This window comes from Protopterus annectens, chromosome 4.part0 (assembly GCF_019279795.1).
Source record: "Protopterus annectens isolate FY-2018-M chromosome 4.part0, PAN1.0, whole genome shotgun sequence".
NCBI lineage: Eukaryota > Metazoa > Chordata > Ceratodontiformes > Protopteridae > Protopterus > Protopterus annectens.
Genome location: NC_056733.1, coordinates 1,103,712,932 through 1,103,735,184, shown reverse-complemented (window position 1 = coordinate 1,103,735,184; position 22,253 = coordinate 1,103,712,932). Strand labels below are relative to the sequence as shown.

Here is a 22,253-nt window from a genome sequence, read left to right as displayed (position 1 = left end):
CCGTTCCCCAATACATTCCTCCTCCGACTCCTTTGAGTTCGGAGCCAGGGCTTGTCGGAGCCATGACTGTCGGTGCGTCGGATCCGATACCTTCCCTTTCGGCTCCGTCATCTGCTCCGATCTCCTCCTTGGAGGGATCTCGGCGCCGAGCTTCCCTCGTCTGCTCCGAGGGGGCGAGTGGCATCGGACCCTTGTCCGACCCCGCTCTTTCTCTCGGGGCTTCGGCGCTGGTGGGTTCGGCTCCATCGGCTTCGGAGCCGTCCCTTTCAGTGCCGGGGGAGGTCCTTGTCTCTTCGAAGCGGGGGCCTCTGGCCTTGCCTGACAGGGGTGCCTTCGAAGTCATGCGGAGCGTGCTAGAACCAGGGTCTGCCCCACAATCTGCTCCTTCAGCCCCCCCATCTACAGTGCCTGCAGTGATTTCTACTCACCCCCTTGCCTTAGACCGCAGAGAGCCAACTCCTCAAGTTTCCCCATTGGGAATTTCCTCCTCTTCCGAGGCCTCTCCTGACCCGGTAGGAGATCCCCCCTGGAAGAGGCAGTGCAAGAGGAAGCTCATTGACTCCCCTGAGTCTGTCACCTCTGACACTGACTTAGAGGAATCTGAAGGTTCCCCTCGATCCCCCTCTGAGGATGTCTCCTTTGCTGACATCCTTGAGATCCTCAAACAGAGGGGGAACTGGCCAGCCCTTAACCCTTCGGAGGATGAGTCAGTGTATCTTGAGGCGTTTGGCTCTCACCCTTCTACCTCCTGGGTGTCCCCTCCCTTTGACCCCCTTATGGAAGTGGTGGCAAGGAAGGCTTGGACGGCTCCTGATTCAGTGGAACCCACCCCGAGGAGACCATCTAAATTTATTACTGCCCCTAGAGATAAAGATTTTTTATCCAGAGGTGTCCCTGTTGATGCCATGGTGGTGGCTGCGGCCACTAAGAAGGAGTTAGCCAATCCTTCGGTTCCTGTCCATCCTCCTAATAAGGAATCTAGGACCATGGACAGGTACGGCAAGCGGATGTTCTCATCAGCGACCTTTTCAATGCCGTTCGCTGAATTACTTATGCCACTTCACTCGTCTCCAGAGAGATTTACTCAAGGATATGGGTGAACTGATAAAGGATCCTACAGCTGAGGGGTTCAAAGACACAATGAACTCCCAGTTGGCAACCCTGAATTCCATCGCTAACTCCTCCATGCGGCTGGTCTCATATGCTGCAGATGGGGCGAGTAGAGCCGCAGGCACAGGTGTTGCCTTACGACGTCACGCCTGGATGCGGCTATGCAACTTTGCGGACCCTTTCAAGGCGTCCTTCACCAATTCTCCCTTTGATGGATCATCCTTGTTTGGTCCACAGGTGAAGGATACATTGACCAGGTGCGAGGTAGAAGGTAAGACTCTCTGCCGTAGGAGTCCGTTTTTCTACCCCTTCTAGACCCTATCCCAAAGGTCAGAGGGGAGGAAAGATGTGGTTCCGCAAACAATCCCAGGGAGTCTCATCTGAGACACAAGGTCGATTCCCCTCTAGAGGCAGAGGGGGGAATAATAATAGATGCCGCCCTAGAGGCAGAGGAGGTCCGCAAAACCAGGGTTGCAGAGAAATGTTCTCTGATAAACCCTTTCAGCATCCCTGAGGGGCTGCCCGGCTGTCCACCTTCGGAGGCAGTCGGGGGAAGGTTATCCTCGTACCCAAAAGCCTGGCTTTCCCTTAACTCAAGACAAATGGGTACAGTCAATCATATCCAAGGGTTACAAAATTCCCTTTATTCACATCCCATCCCAACCCAAAAGATCCCTTCCAGACGTTCCACCCGGTCTAAGGGAACAAGCAGCATTAGAAATTTCAAAGCTGCTATCAAAAAGAGCTATCCAATCAGTCCCAGCAGACCAGCAAGGATCCGGAATCTACTCCAAATTCTTTTTGGTACCAAAAAAAACGGGACTGGAGACCCATATTGGATCTCAGCTACTTAAACAAGTATATCAGGAAAACAAAATTCCGGATGGTCACGCTTCAGTCCATTCTACCCTTCTTGGGTCAGGACAATTGGATGTGCTCGATAGATCTTCAGGACGCATACTACCACATCAAAATGAACAGACGCTCCAGGAGATATCTCCGCTTCAGGCTGGGAGCCAGTCACTACCAGTTCAAGGCCCTGCCCTTTGGTCTCACTACAGCCCCCCCCGTGTGTTTACCAAATGCATGGCAGTGGTCGCGGCTCACTTGAGACGTCAAGGATTCCAGGTGTTTCCATATTTAGCCGACTGGCTCCTTACCGCCACCACCAGACATCAACTTCTTCTATCCAGGGACTTCACCATCCAATCTTGCCAAGCTCTAGGCATTTCGATAAATTTCGAAAAATCTGCCTTGTCGCCTTGCCAATCTATTACCTTTATAGGCGCCACCTTAAACACACTCAATCTTTCAGCCAGACTCACAGAGCAGAGAGTGTCAGATATTCAAAAACAAGTTTCCCTTCTCTTACAATGCAACAAAGTCAAAGCCAGATTAGTTTTGAAGGTGTTAGGACTCATGGCAGCAGCTATTCCCCTTCTCCCCTTGGCTCGCTTTCACATGAGGATCCTCCAATGGATGCTGTTTACTCAATGGTCCTTTCAACAGCACCCGATGTCCCACACCATTTTGATAACTCAATCATGCAAGAATCAACTGTCTTGGTGGATCAAATCACCTCAACTTCTCCGAGGAAGACCCTTCATTCCCCCCCCCCCAGTCGCCACGTTGACAACAGACACCTCCCTGATCGGGTGGGGGGGGCATTATCAGGGCAGGACAGTCCAAGGCACGTGGCAACCTTTCGAGTGCCACTTGCACATAAATGTCTTAGAGATGAGAGCAGTGCTTTTAGCGCTGCAAGCCTTTCACGACTCTTCCCACTGGGATTATTGCAATTCAAATGGACAACATGTCCGTAGTGTGGTGCATCAACAAACAAGGCGGAACCAGATCATACCCTTTATGTCGAGAGGCACTCAGACTTTGGCAATGGGCGATCTCTTCTCAGCGTTTTCTGATAGCAACGCACATTCCCGGGAAATCCAACGTTATTGCAGACAAATTGAGCAGGGCAATTCTCATGCCTCACGAGTGGTCTCTAAAGAAATCAGTTCTAGAAGAAGTATTCCTAAGATGGGGCCAGCCTTGCTGCGATCTTTTTGCTACTCCCCAAAACAGCAAGTGTCACAACTTCTTCACTCTCTTCCCGTTACCAGGCCATCCCACCAGAGACGCTCTAGTTCACGATTGGCCCCGGGGACTTCTGTATGCCTTTCCCCCCTTTCCACTGATATCTCAACTAATTCAGAAAGCCATCGCCTTGAGAGTGACAATGATCCTCATTGCACTTACTGGCCTCGACAGATATGGTTTCCGTTTCTTCATCGTTACCTTTTGGAGCAGCCTTGGCATCTGGACTCAGTACCAGAACTGATAACCCACCATTCGGGTCAGCTGCACCAATCTCTGCTTTCTCTAAACCTCACAGCATGGTTTCTCCGATTCCAACCTTAGCCAGGCTTCCCTCAATATCTCGCTCGGTCCGAGATATCTTGATAGCCTCTCATAAATCTTCTACCCGGAAGATTTATAGTAGCAAATGGAAACGCTTCTCCTTTAGGGCAACGTCAAAAAACATAGATCCCTTTACAGCACCTGTCCAGTCTATTCTAGATTTTCTAGCAGAACTCTTTCATTTAGGATCATCTGCATCTGCCATTAGAGTTCAATTGGCTGCCATATCTAATTTTCATGTTGGTGTCTCAGAGTCTAGCATCATGGCTCACAAACTCTGTAAAGCCTTTTTAAGGGATGTATTTCTTCTCAAACCTCCAATCAAAGATCCCCCGCCTCAATGGGATTTGAACTTGGTTCTGGCATCCCTAATCCTTCCCCCTTCGAACTGGCAGCTTCATGTTCTCTGAAGTTGCTTTCTTGGAAAACACTTTTTCTAGTAGCTATAACTTCAGCGAGAAGGGTATCTGAACTCCATGCTCTGTGCAGTCGTCGTCCTTACTTAGTGTTTCACAAAGATAGGGTATCCCTCCGTACTAATCCATCTTTTTTGCCCAAAGTTTCCTCTCAAGTAAACCTAAACCAAATTATTGATCTCCCCGTCTTTTTCCCTAACTATTCAAACAGGTCGGAACAAAAGCTACATTTTTTGGATGTTCATCGCCAACTTAGATATTACTTGGATAGGACTAAACAATTCAGGAAATCTAATCAATTGTTTCTGTCATATGCGGAAGGAAAATTGGGCCATCCTGTTGCTAAAGTATCCCTCTCTAGATGGCTTACCTCTACAATTACCTTCATCTATGAGATAAGACATCAAGAACTACCCTCAAGACCTAGAGCTCATTCAACTAGGGCATTAGCTACATCGGTAGCTTTTCAGGATAGGCTGCCAATAGATTCCATTTGTGCAGCAGCCACCTGGGCTTCTCCTCATACATTCATTTCACATTACAAATTGGACATGGTTTCCAGAAGCCGTGCCAATTTTGGTTCCACTTTTCTCAAGAGTCTGTTCCGATAGGCCACCCGGGATAAGGTGCTAGGGACGCAGTCCCATCCAGCAAGAATGAAGGCGAGATGGACAACTTAACATTAAGAAGTTATGTACCTACCATAACGTTCCATGTTAGTTAATAGTCTTCTTCTTCTTTCTTCCCCACCCTCCTTCCCCCAAGCCTGGACAGACCGACAGGAATTCAGTTTGTGTTCTTCCTCTGGAAGTCGTCATTCCCACACGTTCTTCCACCTCCTTTTCTCCTTTCTTAGGTCTGCGATACTTTTCACGCAGGTTGTTTTGAGGTGGGTTTCCCTACTCCATTCTATGGAGACTAGGGTTGCTTGGTATAGCTATCAAACGAGATCAGAGGAGTTACCGCCTAGCATTGTGGGATATAGGGGAGCCTCGAGCCGGTGGAATTAGCTCTCGAGCTTTAGTATTGGCCGAGTCGGAGCCGAGGATCGGCTCTGAACCCATCCAGCAAGAAAGAAGGCGAGAAGAAGACAACTGACATGGAATGTTATGGTAGGTACATAACTTCTTATTCTTTGTGTTTCACTGTTGCAGTCATTACATTTGGGTTATCTGCTTGCAGGTAGCCCTCAGTCGGCCTGATTAACAAAGTCTTGGGTCCTGCATCGGTTGCTGTCCCTTCTTCCATGACATCAGGGGTATAAAACATGCAGCCGATGCCATTACATCAGTCTTTCTTGCTGTGTGGTATCCCGAAGCAGAAGCAGTTCACAAGTGCTGGTCGGCCGACTCCTGAAATTTTCATTTTCGAGTTTCAGAACCGAAGTCTTCAACTAAAGCTAAGTACCTCGTTGGGGAAACTTTTTCTTGCTCCTTAATGATGTCAATAAAAGTTAATAATTGCATTACCTGTGGAAAGCAAATACCTCATAAAGATTTTCATTCGTACTATATTCCTTGGCTAGGCCCTGACCACGGCGTACCTTGCTGTTGGGTTTGTGATTTATTTAATCAGCACACTATCCGTTGTCGGTATATTTTCACCTCTAAATGTTTCAGTTGTTGATTTAATTATCCAGAAATGCCATCGGTTAGCCATCCGACTACCAGGATTCCAAAAAAACCACAAAGATGAAGACAGAGACAGGCCGCCTAGGTCCAAAACCGCCGCCAACACTTCTCCTAGGCCAGTCGCCAGTTCGCCGGTACTCAGTGAGGTGCTTTCACAGCCCCTGATACCTGCTACTTCTGATTCGCAGGCCTCTACTGAGAGCCATTCGGAGTCCGGTATGCCACGAGATGCTTCTACTATGGAACCCGCAGGTGTCCCTACCTTGGATGTGTCCAGAGTAGCCGTGCAGACACCGGCTTCTGAGGGTGTATTCAGGCCTACGGACTTGCATATTAAACCGACACCTCCTTCTTCAGTTAGGCCTAAATCTCGAACCATGCCTAAAAAAAGATGCCCAGGCCATATGCTCAGGCCTCTATGCCTAAAAAACAAATGATAAAAAATCGCTGAGGATCTAATGACTCTAATCAGGGGTAGCCAACCCCCCCCCCTTCTAAGAGGCCTAGAACTGAAGTTGTTTCTGAAACTTCTGACCAGGGTTCTGTTTTTCCTGATTCTTCTGATTTGGATTGACCCTTATCTACTTATGAGGATTCTGATGCAGAGGACTCTATTCCCTCTGCTTCCCCTCCAGAGGATTTTTCTTTTGGTGAAACCTTACATACTCTAAGGGAGCATTTCCACTGGGAAAGCCAGGATTTTTCGGATTCAAAAAAGAGGCTTAGGGATTTTTTACTCCTGCCTCAGCATAGGCCTTTAGCTATTCCTCCTGTACTAGACTTTGTTGATGATGCTTTATCAGAATCTAGTTTGGCCCACGATTCCTTGCCTCCTGCTCCCAAAATACCCGACTGATACTACAAGGTCCCGGAGTCACACAAGTTCATTTTTAAAAATGCTATTGCGGATCCAGAGACTATTTCTCAGGGGCCCAAGGGCATTAAGGCTTCTACTGCTAAAAATCCTACCCCTTCAGATAGAGACTCCAGGGCGCTGGATAGATGGGGTAAGAAGGTTTACACTTCTGTAACCTTGGCCATTAGGGCTTTAAACTGCCAGTTTCATATGTTAAAGTATCAGCAACATGTTATTGGACTGCTTAAATAGAAAATGATGATGATTCCTGATTGTGTGGAAAATAAAGAATTACAGGATTTAATGCATTCTGTTGAACAGGTTGGAAAACATACTTTGCAATGTGGTTTTGATTCATTAGATGCCTCTTGCAGGGCTACTGTTACTTGGTGTGTGCTCAGAAGGCATGCTTGGCTTAAGGAGCAATCTTTACCTGATTATGTTAACGCTAAATTGTTGGATGCTTCCCTTAAATCAGGACCGCCTGTTTGGCAACAAGGCTGAGGAAGTTCTTAAAAAATGGAAGATAAAGCTAAATTTATGCAAACTGTTAAATATGTCTTACAAGTTCAGCCTCCTAGATTTAGTAGGCACTGGCCCTCAAAATATTGGTCCTTTCCAGCCCCTTCCAGGTCTTCTCAAGTCAAACCCAGACACAGCAAAACCCCCCAAATTTCAGTTCCAGGGGATGCACAGGACTAAGCAGTGGGGGGGCCTCCACTTCCAAATTTGGGAGCAATAAGACCCCCCCCATGGTAAACTGTCTCAATGACTTCCTTTTAAAATTTCCAAGCACTTATCAACTGACTACCCCTTTGGGGGGAAAGGTTGCTCTTCATGCAAAGAACTGGGAGCTCATTACCCAGGACAAATGGGTTTTAAATATAGTGTCCCAGGGATACAGATTTCACTTCCACACGTTGCCAACACCAAATGGGTAGCCGGTCCTACCCCCAAATCAGTGGGCAGAGGCCCAAAAACAAGTACTTTCTCTCTTAAGCATGGGGGCTATTCAGTTGCTACCAGAAGAGGAAAAGGGACAAGGTTTCTACTCGAGACTTTTCCTGGTACCCAGAAAAGACAATTCATGGCTACCTGTCTACTCTAAACACCTTTTTGGAGATTCCAAAATTCAAGATGCTGACTCTTCACCAGTCGCTTCCTATGCTAGGCAAAGACGCCTGGTTGGCAACACTAGATTTAAAAGAAGCATACCTGCACATCCCAATCAGGGAATCTTGCAGAAGATATCTTCGCTTCAAAGCAGGCTACACACACTAGCAGTTCCCTGCACTGCCCTTTGGTTTATCTACTGAGCCCAGGGTATTCACAAAGTGCCTAGCTCCAGTTATTGCATTTTGCAGGCAAAGAAATATTCAAATATACCCATACCTGGACGATTGTCTAATTCAGGCAGAAACCAGGGCATACTTTTGAATCATCTGGCTTTTGTACAAAGGGTTCTAACCTGTCTGGGGTGCACCATTAACAAAAAGAAATCTCGTGTGGTACCCTTTCAACAAATTATATTCCTGGGAGCAAGCGTGAATACAACGTCCCAGATGGCTTACCTCACACTAGAGAAACATATTCATTTGATAACCTACTTCAAACAAGTGGCCACAAAAACCCTACTATCTGCAAGACAAATACTGCAAGCTTTGGGATTCATGGCCTCCTGCATTCTTCTACTTCGCAAGGCTGTATATGAGGAAACTACAGTGGTATCTAAAAAGCCTATGGTGTCAACATTCCCAGGATCTAGAAGCAATGATTCCTATCATACCTTGCCTACCCATAGAGTTCCTTTGGTGGGCAGAGGCCTGCCACCAAAACAAGGGACTACCTTTCACACCACCCCCTGCCGCCCAAACCCTAACAACAGATGCATCAGACTATGCATTGGAGGGCTCACCTGGCAGGGAATTTCATTCAGGGCAAATGGAACCCAATCAAATGCACCTGCATATCAATCAAAAAAAAATGTTAGCTGTACAGACTGCTCTGACAGCCTTCAAGGACCACATTCTTCCAGGACAACTAATGGTAAAGACGGACAACACCACTATTATGTGGTACATAAACAAGCAGGGGAGGTACACATTTTTACCCCCCCTGCAGACTAGCCATGGCATTGTGGAACACAGCCTTGAGCTACCAAGTTCACCTACAAGCTCAATTCCTATCAGGAAAATTAAAAACACTGGCAGATGGACTAAGCAGAAACCTCATGGACCCACATGAGTAGAAACTGAAACCAAGGATTTTCAACATGTTGACAAGCAAATGGGGAGCCCAGATATAGACCTATTTGCCTCTCCTCAGAACTACTAATTGGACGAATTTTGCACAAGGGCTCCCCACAAAGAAGCCTGAAAAGTGGATGCTCTGTCCTTCAGCTGGAAAAACCTATCAGTCTATGCCTCCCCCCCCTCTGCCTCTGCTCTCCAAAGTACTACTAAAAATCAAACAGGACGAACCAAGGCTGATTTTGATTGCTTCAGACTGGCCACGCCAACACTGGTGCCCCCTCCTGCGCGGTGTGTCACGGTTATCCCCATTGCACCTGCATCGAGACTCCTTTCCTGTTGTCCCAACAGGAGAACCAGATTCTACACCCTCTGCTTCTAACACTGTACCTTGCAACCTGGCTAATTAACTAATCTCTCCTTTACCATCCCTCAGTAAACCTGTGATGGATATCATTTTAGAGGCAAGGAGGCCTAGTGCTAGAAAATCTTATGCTGAAAAATGGAAATGATTCTGTGCCTGGAACCAATCTCAAGGGATGAGTACAGCAGCGCCCAATTTACCTCAGATTTTACAATACTTAATTGAGATGCTTCACAAGGGCCTGTCGTTTTCCTCCATTGAAATCCACGCCTCAGCCATTTCAGTTCATTATAACACAGAACCTCCACTCTTCTCTCATCCACTGCTGAAGCAGTTCCTCAGAGGGGCCAAAAATTTGAGACCACCCAGGAGAGTTCCAACCCCAGCCTGGGACCTTAACTTTGTTTTGGAGAAACTCACTCTACCTTCTTTCGAGCCAGCTGCGGACATAAAATTTCTTTCTTGGAAAACAGCTTTCCTTTTAACAATCACTTCAGCTAGAAGGGTATCTGAATTGCAGGCCCTTATGGCAGTGGAGCCTTTCATCTTCATTCATGCGGACAGGGTGTCCCTCAGAACCAATCCATCCTTCATGCCCAAGGTGGTATCCACTGTGGCTCTTAATCAGTCCATTCATTTGCCAACCTTCTTTCCCAATCCACAGAACAAAGGGGAACGGATACTGCATTCCTTAGATGTGCACAGACAACTTAGATTCAACTTGGACAGGACTAAACCTTAAAGGAATTCTGAACAACTGCTGGTGGCATTTGCTGCAGGGGCAGAGGGGAAGGCTATTTCAAAGCAAACCATTTCTAAATGGATAGGCCATATCATTCATTTCTGCTATTAGCACCATGGAAAACCTATCCCCCAGGGGATCAGACCGAACTCCACCAGGGCTGCATCTACCTCTACAGCTTTTTTCAGGGGCGTCCCTACCAGTGACATCCTAGAAGCTGCTACCTGGAGTTCTGTACATACTTTCACCAAGCATCATCATTTGCCAATTTTCTCTAAATCCAGAGCTGGCTTTACCACTGCAGTCTTGCAGGGCCTTATAGCTGGTCCTTATGCTATTTAAATTCATCCTCCCAACCATAGCTTTAGGAATCTACCCAAATGTAATGACTGCAACAGTGAAACACAGAGAACATAGTACAGTTGTGTACACTTAACATAAATGCAGATGTTCGAGTGTATTCACTGTTGCAGTCCTGGTTACCCTCCCTCCAGCCTTCTAACTTCTTTTCGTTATACCTCTACTTTCCTTTGCTATTCTTAAAAGCTTTTTGGTGTATTTGCTTTTTTGTTGGAGGTATATCATTGTACTTTTATATTTAATTGCTTCCCATTATGGGGGCACCTGACATCTGGGGCAAGAAAAACTGATGTAATGGCATTGGCTGCATGTTTTATACCCCTGACGACCTGACGTCATGGAAGAAGGGACAGCAACTGACGCATGACCCAAGACTTTGTTAATCAGGCTGACTGAGGGCTACCTGCAAGCAGATAACCCAAATGTAATGACTGCAACAGTGAATACACTCGAACATCTACATTTATGGTAAGTGTACACAACTATACTTTTTGAGGAGGCCCATGCCTCCTTCAGAAAAGGAATTATATAATCTTGGTATGCACTGATTTTTATAAATCATTTAATGAGCATGAAGCATCCTTCTTGTTTTCCTGTCCAGTCAGTCACTCCAAAACTATAAGTTAGGACAGGAAGAGCAAATTGGCTTATAGCTTGGACTTTGTTCCTAGCTGTCAATGCTGTTTGCAGTATTAATTTAAGTCTTCTAAAATATTTCTTACTAAGTTTTATTTGCATTTGTTTATTTTATAGTTGATCCTTCATCAATTTCCAAATATTTATATACTTTCTGTTGCTCAAGTTCTTTTATATCGCATTATTGTCCCAAACTGGTGTTTTCTTGGTGCTGCAGCTTTCCTACTTTAAAGATTGCTTTATTTTTAATTTCTAAAAATCGTTTGGGTTTTAAATACCCTGACTGGAATATACCCCATTCGTAAGTCAAAGTATGATTGAAGTTCATGAAATTAGTATCTTTCCTGAAATTATGAAATTAGACTTTCCTCCCTTGCTTGAAAAGGGAACTGCTCATTTGGAAAAATATCATCTTGCAGAATCCAGGGGTAAACATCTCCATGCCAGAAGCAGCCAAGTCCCATCCCTCATAACCTACTCTCAACTCTTTTTTTCTCTTCTCCTTCTCACAAATCCCAGATAAAAAATTCATGCTTGCTTGTAGTGTACAACTCCTTACTTGTACCTAGCAATCTCTTAGCCTACTGCATCTAACTACCTATCCTTAATCCCACTAGGAGAGAAAAAAAATTCTATTTTTAATATTTTTTGCTTTTTTACTTTTGATCGAAATATGTTTGATCTGTCTTATAACCAGAAATTGTACAATGTTAATCTGTGTAATCTTAATGTAATCTTTGTATAATCTGTATGTGAATCTGTATGTGGAGCTTTTCTCCCCAGGACTCCATTGAAAATGGGTTCTTTAGGCCCAATGGACTATCCTGGTTAAACAACTGCAAATAAATAAATAAATAAATAGTATTGTTTCGATCTTTGATGTCGGCCAGAAGTGCTCTTTGCAGCACCCACAATGTTAGCTTTTGGCTTATCCACGGCTCCATGAGTTTTCACCATTATCTGCTTAGACTACTACCATAGCAATCACCAGAAACCCTAGTGACTTTCCTCCCTTGCTTGAAAAGGGAACTGCTCATTTGGAAAAATGTCATCTTGCAGAATCCAGGGGCAAACATCTCCATGCCAGAAGCAAACAAGGCCATTAGACCGGACAGTTCAGATATTTTTGGGGTGGAATGCTTAAGCCCTCTGAAGGTGCAGGGAATCTGGACCCCAAAACAAAGAAAACTGCACATAAACCAGAGAGAGATCCTGTCGGTCCTCCTAACCATTAAAGCTTTTCAGTATAACCTGAACCTAGGGACACTACAAATTGGACACACAACATCACTGATATGTGGTACATAAAGAAGCAAGTGGGAACCCGTTCATACCCCCTCTGCATGTCTTGCAATGAAAATGTGGCTATTGTTATAGGATTTGCAAATAAGTCATAGTATGCGACATCCTGGATCAGAACAACACCCTAGCAGACTGAGCAGGGATCTTCTAAATCCGATCTGGTAGATGCTGAAAAGAGATTTTCCGGACCATCACTTATCAATAGGATCACCCCGTTAGACTTTTTCATCTCTCCTTAGAACCAACAACTACAAAGGTTCTGCTCCAGACCCCAATGGATAGGAACATGAGGAGTGGAAGCCTTCTCCTTCTAGTGGGCAGACCTCTTTCTGTATACCTGTTCGCCACTACCCATGATTCCCAGGGTACTGATAAAAATGAGATAAGACAGGCCAGGCATGATACTGATAGCCCCATTCTGGCCAAAACAACATTGGCTTTCCTCTTTTCTTGACTCTCAATGAGGGGAGATATTACTTTCTTCCACAGGTGATAGATCTACTCAACTCACCCAGGTATAGGGGCCTGTCTTTCATCCTTACCTGATCACCCTCAAGCTAACAGCATGAAGGATAGGTTTTTGACCCCAAATAATGTGTAGACTACTCTCCAGAAGTGCTTCCTATCCTGAGAAGTCCAAGAAACCGATTACCAGAAAAATTTACTTATTCAAATGGAAAAGGTTTTCTTTTTTTTTGCAAGAACAAAGAACGTCAGTCCTCATGCAGATGTAAATCCAGTGTTGGCATACCTTTTGGGATTGTTTCACCAGGGCCTTTCTCATTCCACTGTTAAGGTGCAGGCTTTATCTGCTATCTCTGCCTGTCTTATTTGCTCCCCCCATCCATTGTAACTCTCACCTGAAGCAATTCCTGAAAGGAGGTCTTACATTTAAGGCCTCTCAGGGTAAGTTCAGTCTCCCACTTGGGATTTAAAGTCTGTATTACAAAACTTAACCATAACACCTTTTGAGCCTGCAACTTCTGCTCCTTTAAAAGAAGCTCACTTGGAATATCTGCCTTACTGATGGCCATTACCTCGGCCAAGTGGGTCTCAGAGCTACAAGTTGTGATGTGTAAAGAACCTTTCATTTTGTTTCACTGGGACAGGGTAACCCATAGAGCTAACTCTTCTTTTATACTCAAAGTAGTATCTGAACTCTTCTTGAATCAAGCTTTTCACTTGACAGTGTTTTTTTCCAAACCTGCAAAAGAAAGCTGAGCAAATCCTGGATGTACACAGACAGCTCAGGTACTTCCCTGACAGGATAAACTTCCCAAATAGAGCAGATTATCTGCTAGTGGCTTTGCAGGAGGAAAAGAAGGCAGACACATCTCTAAACGGACTATTTCTAAGTGGATAGCCATCCTCATTACTTTGTTATTCCCATCATATTAAGCCATTACAGCCCATGTCAGGGCTCAGTCCACCAGGCACAGGCAGCCACCACTATCTTTCTTAAAAGTGTCCCTACCCAGGCTATCCTGGTAGCTGCCACGTGGACATCTATCCACACCTTTACTAAACGTTACCACTTTGGCAATGCTTACAGGGCTAGGGAAGGTTTTACTACTGTTATCCTGCAGTGCTCTTTCCTGAGATACCCCACCAGAAAGCCTGCCCCCCCCCCCAATTTATCTTTGGGACTCCTCCTAAGAATCAGTACTGCAACACTGACCATGAAGAACATGGTATAGTTGTGTGCAATACTTACTATAGTTGTAGGTGTTCGAGTAAGTCAGTGTTGCAGTACAAACTCCTACCCACCTGCCTCTCTACCTGTTGGCCTTTCTTCTGTACTGGTGGGGAGAATTTTTTCCAGCAGGTATTTCATACCCACAATTATTCTGCTACACCATGGTTGGACTGTCCCTTATCCCTGTGTAAAACTATGACATCTGGAAGGGCCATGCTGTCCTCAGGCATCAAGTTGCTGTTCACTGCCTAGAAAGACCTGAATATGGTGCCGACAGATGCCCCTCTTGTACCCTGATGTCCAGACATTGGTTTTTAGATGTCCGTCAACAAAGGATGATGCAGAGACTCTGGAAATTAGGCCAGTCACTGGATTTTCCATGGCAGGAAGACCCAAGAGTCAGTACTGCAACATTGCTCTACTTGAACATCTGCAGCTAATGATAAGTGTAACACGATTCTACTTTCATGAAGTCATCCTGGTTGCCTTACATACAACCTTCTTAGAATTAGACCTCCAACAACCTACCCCAGTAGGCCTGACCTCTTCTGTAGGGCACAGGACCATAACAAGTTCCTGTATAAAGAATCTTATTTCAGACCCAAATGCTGTGTCTTTGGAATCTGCAAAGGGAGGCCAGACTGGCTGCTGGATATAGCATTCTTTGTAGGGATGAGGAAAGTTGGTTGCTGTATAGATTTTAAAAAAGGTGTATTTCTTAGCTCTGGAATTCTTCCACTACTGCTTAGGCTACTGAAACAGTGATCTAAGGATGAACATAGTACAGTTATGTAAATAAACAACCTAATAGTAGATGTTTAAATAGATTGTCACAGTAGCTGCACCCTCCCTCTGTCCCCCTTTTTTGATATTTTTATGCCAGAGTGCAGGATTTTTATTATTACTGTTCCTGTCTGGCAGGGCTCTAGCCTTCCTCTTGTGAGTCAGGAAAGCTGTTCAGTTTTGGTACCCTAACCACTGATTTTATACTGCTCTCTTTTAACTGTACAGTGGCTAGATTCTGTAGAAGGTGTACTAAAGCTTTGGAAGCTGGCTGGCTGGTTCAATCCGTGGCAGAATATCATATATAGTTTAGAGGCTGCTGCAGTCATGATCTGTTCAAACGCTTGCTGTTATGGTAATTTTACCCTGCCACATGATACTGGTCCACCATTGGCTGGTCTTTGGTGTGATCTTATGTAAGATGCTGAAGGTACCTTTTTTGGTGGCACATATCACTGTGCTGTGCTGTGTTGCTGGCACTGATAGGGGCCACTAACTCATGCTGTCCTTTCCTAGCCTCTTCAGTCACCTGTCCAGAAAAAATCCCCAGTATTCCGTGTACTTTTGTGCCATGGCAAAGTGTGCCTACTTTACAAGTTTCTGAATCATTCCCATGTTTACTGATGAACCTGTGTGCCTCATTTGCAAGCGGTTCTTCATTTTTATATAATGCAGTCACATGCACTGCATACTGTGCTGCTGTTCCTCGTTTGTGGCCTTACTGCCCATGTCTCTGAAATGACCACACATTGCATGTTTCCAGTATATGTTTTAATTTGCACTATATGTTGCTACTAAATGTCTTTGAATATCCCCCCAACTGTAGATTTTTGTTTTGCGGGTTGTCTTTGGTGGGTTGAGGTGATTTAGGATTGTGTGCAATATGTGAACCTCAGCATTTAGTGAGTATTTTAAACATTGCAGTTTTAGGAGTATTTTAGTCTGGTTGATATCACATGAAGGATGAGTGTTTTTGAAGACTTTTTTATCATGCTCTTTATCTGTTTACTTATTTACGTCTCTACACACAGACACATGCAAAAATATTTTTCTGTTTAGAAAATGAATATCCACCAGTAACTGTACACAATTGGAGTCTGATTGGTAGACGGTAATAAAGTTTGAGGTTGTGCAGGTGTACGGGTATATAGTAATTGGTAGGAGTATAGATCTGGAATGCAGTTATCTAATGCACACATTTTAAGCATGGGCGGGTTGCTATTTATAATGTTTTTTTCAGTGTGTTTTTTTTATTACTCTTTGTAATGTAGTTTTTACTGAGTGGAAGGGTCAACTAAGAAACATTTTCAGACGTATATTGCAAGTACACTTTGAATTTTACATTAGTAGCTCTAGTCATTGTGGAATCTACTGCGAGTAAGTCTCAGTATGTGTGATTGAGCTTGTCTATAGTATAAATGTCTGTATCAACTCAAACGTTTGTCTAAAGAGAAAAATTAATATGACTTATTGGCTCTTTGTCTTTCTGTTTTAATCACAGCATAAATACTCCAGATCCAAATGATTTGAAGAATCAGCATGAAATTATTAGATGTCTGAAGGCTTTCATGAACAATACGGTAAGACTTGTACATTTGCAGTTGTACTTGTTTGTATTCTGCTTGGATGAATCATGGATGTTAAGTTGTCTATCTCGCCTTCATTCTTGCTGGATGTTCGGAACCCGACCGGCTCTCGGCGCCACTTCTAAAAGCTCGAGTTGGTTTCACCCGGCCTCTCGAAGGCCCCTTATATCCACAATGCTGAGGCGTTACCTCAGAGATCTGGTCCCCGCTTTTGGTGAGGTTTGGTTTTTGGTCCTGGTGACTGTTAGCTTTTTTACTTTTAATACAAAAGTTTTCTCCCTTTTTTTTTTTTTTTAAATTCTTCTTAATTAGTATATATTAGATCTTTCTCCCTATTTTATTTTTTTTTTTTTTCTAATTAAAGAACCGGTTTTCTTTTCCTTTTTTGGCTGGGCCTTTTCCCTGTGCTTGTGTGTGTGTACTTTTTTTTTTTTTTGTGTAATTATTTATATTTTACTAAAATTGTTATTATTTTTAGTATTAATTTTTTTTTTCTGACAGTTAGTGTGTTGTGTTGTGTGTTGTATGTTGTACTGTGTACAGTTGCCAGAAAAAAGGAAAAAGGGTCTCTGTCAGAGGATCTTGCAAGGATGCGGCTGTCAAAAAATGTCTCTGATGTCTGCTCTCCACTGTCTTCGTATGTCTGTTTACCCAGGGCCCCTGCAGGAAAAGCAATGTTCTGTGTGCCTGGCCAGCCCCAAAAGGAGAAACAGGATGAGAGAAAAAGAGTTGATTCTGAGAACTGAATCAGTCCAGAGGGCAACAGGAAGCCCCCTGCCCGATCCTTCAGAGCTCTCAGAGAGTTTGGACCCTGGGGTTGAGCCTCCGCCTCCCACGTTTCGCCTTCCCTTGCGCAAGAGGAGCCGAGCGCCCGCCGTCGCTGGTTTCGGTTCACTGCCGCTCGGCCCGGCCGGGCGAGTTGGTCGTCGGAGTCTCTTGAAGAGACAACCCGCACTCTTGAGAGGCAGAAAAGATTCTTGGCTCCCTTCATTCTGCTCCGGATCTCCCCCAGGATCTTTCCGGACCGAGGCTTTCTGTCTCTGCGTCTCCAGGGCTCCTGATTCAGTTCCCCTAGATGGCCCCAGTCATCACTTGACCTCCGGAGCTAGTGAGCCACTTTCTTCACTTACTCTTTCCGCCTCTGCAGTCAATGCCTGAACTCTCTCACTCCTTGACTCTTGTGAGTTCGGGCGGGTCGCGGTGTCCATGAAGACTTGGATGGCCGGCAGTTTTTGTTCGGGGCGGATCGGCCGGGCTGGCACCGGCCCTTCTTGGGCTCCGGGACTCCTCTCGCCGCTGCCTCCGTGGGGTCTCCGGACCCTTGCCCGGCCTCGCGTCGGGTCCTCTCGCCGCACCCTGGCGCTCCGAGTGATCGGCTCGGACCTCGGTCCGCCGCTCCAGTTCGGGGGCCTTCCGGCTCTGGCTGGGACTCCGGGCGTCGCTCTGCAGGGTGCATTGCCTCCCGCGCGGGGGTGTCGGCCTTGTGTGCCCACTCCCTCATTGGCTCCGTCGGCTCCATGGCCTCCCCTCTCCTCTATGCTCCACCAGAGCCCTCCTCCCAGGCCCTCCTCCCTCAGGCGCTTCCTCCAGCCTCCTCTCCTCCTCCTCTGATTTCTTGACTCATCTGCCCCTCTCCTGATTTGGCAGAAGAGCCCCTCCTCTCCTGACCTGGAGAAAAGCCCCCTTCCGACGTCTCTGTCTATCCCCACGGAGACACCCGCTGATATCTAAGGGTTGTCCCGACCACCCTTCTGAATGGAGATGATTGCAGAGAGGGCGAATTCCTTAAACAGAAACCCTTCAGGAGTCCCTAATCTGTGCATCTTGAGTGCCCTCGGCCCTTGGGTTGGAGTCCTGTCTCCTCCAACCCCTTGGCCCTCCTACAGATGGACGCAGGCCCCCTTCAGTGTGGACCCCTCCCTGGTGGGACCCCCCACCCACATCCCAGGTGACCCCCTCAATTCATCACAAACAAATCAATCACAGCTCCATCAGACAAGCAATTTTTTCAGAAAAAGGGACTGTGTGGATCCTAAGAAGGATTTGGCTGATCCCTACAAGGGAACTGGGTCCACCTTCAGTGCCTGTCCAGATGGGATGCTAACAGGGAAGTCCAGTCCATGCAGCAGGATTACTATGATCCTATTTTGCTCGCCTTCAAAAATGCGCTATCATGAAGCGAAAGTCCATTTCTGGATGGCGGTGAAATGTTGAGAAAAGCTGAGTGAAAACTTGCAGAATGCTAAACTTAATTTCTTTGCCTGGCTACTCTCATTCCACTCCTAGCCTCCTCTCCCGCGCCAACTCCTCCATCGCCTCCCGGCCAGCCGTAATGCGTCGAGTCTCGCACGCGTGGATGCGGCAACTTTGGCGGAACCTTTCAAGCGGACTTTCACAAGGCAACTCTTTAGAACTTGGTTTTTTTTCGTTCTCAAGTCTTTTAAAGAGGACCTGACGGAACTGGTGCTAGATCTTGAGACCTCTTCGTGCCGCTGTCTAGTGATCCTTCCTCTCTGCACTGGCCCCAGGCCCCAAGATGGTGAAGACTCCAGGTCTGCAGGGAATCGTAGAAGGAGAGGAATGGAGGACCCTTTCCGCCTGAGCGAGTTTCGCAACAGAGGGAGAGGCATGAACCCACGCCGAGCAGGGGCAGGGGGGAGGGTCACCAGGGACAAACAACCAGGGCCCCTAGCACTTAGGGCCTCCGAGCCCTTCTACTGCCCATCTTCAGCATCCCTGGGAAGGGATGGCACCTCAGGGGGAAGGCTCAAGCTGACTCAAGACAAATGGGTACAGTCCATCATTTCCCTTACCCTTCTTGCCTTTCTTCGCTAGTCTTCCTCCCGAGCAAAAAATCAGCAGAGTCAAAAGGATCCCGCTACAGATAGCCTTTCCAGAAAGAAATTCCAGCTTGCAAATTTCAAATCTCAGCCAGTGTCCAGCTCAAAACAATTCTCGAATCTCCTCAACAAGGAAAAAGAAAAAAAGGAGCAGATTCCGAAATTTTGGATGGAAGTAGCAAATACAATTTCAAAATCTGAAAAACACAAAGAAAACATCTGCTTGGGGGGATTCAGAAACATTGAAGTTTCTTGAAACTTTTCAGTCCAACCTCTATAACAAGGCACTTCAAATTAAAATGAATCAACGCTTCCAGAACCTTGGGCACGCTCAGGATCATTTCCAGTCACGCTCATTTTCATTCCTGCCCTTCAGTCTCAGGAGGCTGCCCTTTGGTCTCTAGGCCGCTTCCAGGTGTAGCTTCTCACCTGAGACGACAGTTGGCCCATTTCTTTCATATTTTCACGACCTTCACCTCACAGCTCCCACCAAGCATCTCCTTCTGATGGCCAGAGATTATACTTTTCAGAGTTGGTATTTCAATAAATTTTCAAAGTGGTGTCACAAAGTCTGTTTAAGTGCTCCCAAGCATCTATTACCTACTATTTAGAGATTTAATGTCTTAAGCTATGTCCAAAATATACTATTAACATCAGTTAGTATCAGACATTTTTCTCAATTCTCAAATTGGCCTCCACTTCAAGGAATAAACAAAGTTGCAGAATCTAGCTTCTGAAAGCTCCTCTCCTCCCCATATGCCCTGGTACATCTTCGATCCTTCAATGATTCTTTTTTTCTCAATAATCTCTCCAGATTGGGAATCCAGGCTCTTCATCCATCTTCACGAGTGGCACGCAAAATCATACATGGCTTCATGTCAGTGGATGCCCTCCCAGGAATGGTCATACCGAGATGTTCTGGAGACCATTGGTGCCTACTCTGACGCATTATGATGCGGAAGACTCTCATCCATCTCATGTGGTGGGGAGCTTCAGTCAGGGGACACTGGTCCAGGGCATTATCAGGCTTTTGCACATAAATGTTCTGGAGCCCCTGATGGAATTGGGCAGGACCATTAGCAAGGGCAGAACAGTCCAGGGCACAGCAATTGGTAGCGATGCAAATTGCACATAAAATGAACGGAGAACAGTGCATTCGCACCAGCAAACCCAAGTGTCATCCTTCTCTCTTCAGACTGTGGCAGACCTACCCAATTTCTTCAGTCAATCAGTCTGTACATCAGCCCATCAAGGGAAGTCAGATGAGTGCAAGACAAGCAGAGCAGAACTACGCTCTCAGCTGGGGAGTTCTAGCGCAAACTCTCTGTAGTTTGGAAGTTTCTTCTCAGGGTCAGGAAACTTGCATCATCTTTTAACTCCCCCCAAAACAAGTGCTAGCAGCACTCCACTCTATTCCTTTTTCCCCCCAATTTTTTCAGGATTAGAGGTCGGCTCAGCAGTTTCTTGGAGCTCATTTCCTGCTCTTGCAGCTCTCTCTGTTCCTCTGATCTCTCAGACTGCCTTCACCCACCCAACCCCTCCTGCCCGTTCTATCCAGAAGGCCTCTACTGGCTTCATCGTTTTCATCTCCTTCCTCTCAGTCTTCTCCTAGCTGACCGTGCGATCTTCACCTAGTCCATCTAGTCCTGATTTGCCAGTTCACTCAGTTTCCCTCGCCCTCAGCTTCTGAAAGTCCAGGCTTGGTTCAAGCAGTGCTTGCATCTCCCTCTTCCTCAGATCTTTTGATAATCACATAAATCTTTGATAGTTTTCATAAATTGATCTCTGAAAGTCTTCCATTTTCTTATCAGGAATGTTTTATTAAAGGAATCTGATCTTATCCCATCTCCTTTCCCTCCGGACATCCATCTACTCTTTTTTCTCTTCCACAACTCTTCTTTTCCTTCTCATCTCCATCTTAAATTTATATCTAACATGATTCTTTCTTATGAATCTGCCTGCAGCTCCATCCATTTTTTAATCCTTTTTTTTACCTCACTCTTCTTCCCAAACTTTTCAGTCTTCAGAGTTCCTTTTTCTTTGGCGTCTTTCTAATTTTCTTTGAGCTTTTCTTGCCTCTTTGATCTCATCTTGATCAACCTTGAAACTCATGTGGTTTTTTCTCTAAAAGGTATTCAACTCTTTCTCTAATCAGAACATCCTTCTCTCAGTTTTTGTTTCTTTGTTCTCCTTTTTGTCGCTTCCTTTTCTTCACTCTCCTTTCAACATCGTTTCCTACTTACTCTTGGATCCTCCTTTTCTTTTTCATCTGATTATCTTCTCCTTCTAAAACAAAGCATAATGGTCCTACCTTTTTGTTCAGAGTAAAATTTAAGGTCTGAACAAAAAATACACAATTTGGATACCGAATGGTCAAACTAGGTACTACTTGCCTGTCACATTCTCAATTGTTGGAAATTCCCAGAAGCAATTAATTGCTTCTTTTCAACAAAAGACTTAGTAAGATGTGGGTATCTCATTTAACACGGCTACTTGGTGGCGACAACCAAATTTAGCTAATAACCAGAGCCCCTTTTCAACCTTTCACTAGCTGCTCAACTGACTTCCCATTCCACTCATTTAATATTCTACTTTTGCAGCGTCTCAAGGTATTAGAGTCCCATTGCTACTTGTCTCACTACTTCAGATTTTATTTCCTATTTTAAGTTGGACTTAGCTCTTAGGCAGCTTCCATTTCTGCCTATTGAGACAGTTTCTTTGGACGGGTCATAGGGAGACCCTGGGCAGACCAGGACGACCATATCCATCCATTGTTCTTTCCTCCTAGAGCTCCAATCCTTTCCTATGTTCTTCTTCTTCTAATCCCTCCCTGTTAGTTGACCTCTGCTTCGCTTTCTCTTCGTAGCCCAGGACACCTCGAAGCCTTATACTGGACTTGTATCCAGGAGTGGATGATGTCTTTCTTCCTACCCTTCCTTTCTGTCCTCTTATTATTTCTTCTATTATTGTTTTATTGATTTGTTACCTTCTCATCCCCTAGCTTAGAAAAGATCTGTTAGCTTAGGATTCTAGTAGTTGTTTATAAGAAGGGTGAGGCCACAACTTCACACTGAGGTAACTCTCGCAGAGCATTGTGGGAGGAGTTTAGCCTGGGAGTCGAAGAAGGCGAAGAAGACGACCAACAGAGTAGCCTATTGTAGACCATAGCCGTCTGAAACTAGCTTTCATGTTAACTTTTTACCAAAAATGACTTTTTTTAATAATTCTTTACTTCACTACTGCCCAAGAGCCCCTCCTGCAATC

The 22,253-nt window shown here is 45.4% G+C and overlaps 1 protein-coding gene across 1 annotated transcript in view; it reads left to right on the top strand.

The window, feature by feature from the left end:
- Window positions 1-22,253, top strand: part of DIAPH1 (diaphanous related formin 1) — a 2,838,381-nt gene that overhangs the window by 650,997 nt on the left and 2,165,131 nt on the right. The window contains exon 6 of the mRNA XM_044069079.1: window positions 16,065-16,143. Within this exon, the coding sequence (XP_043925014.1) occupies window positions 16,065-16,143 (79 nt within the window). The remainder of the gene's footprint in view (window positions 1-16,064; window positions 16,144-22,253) is intronic.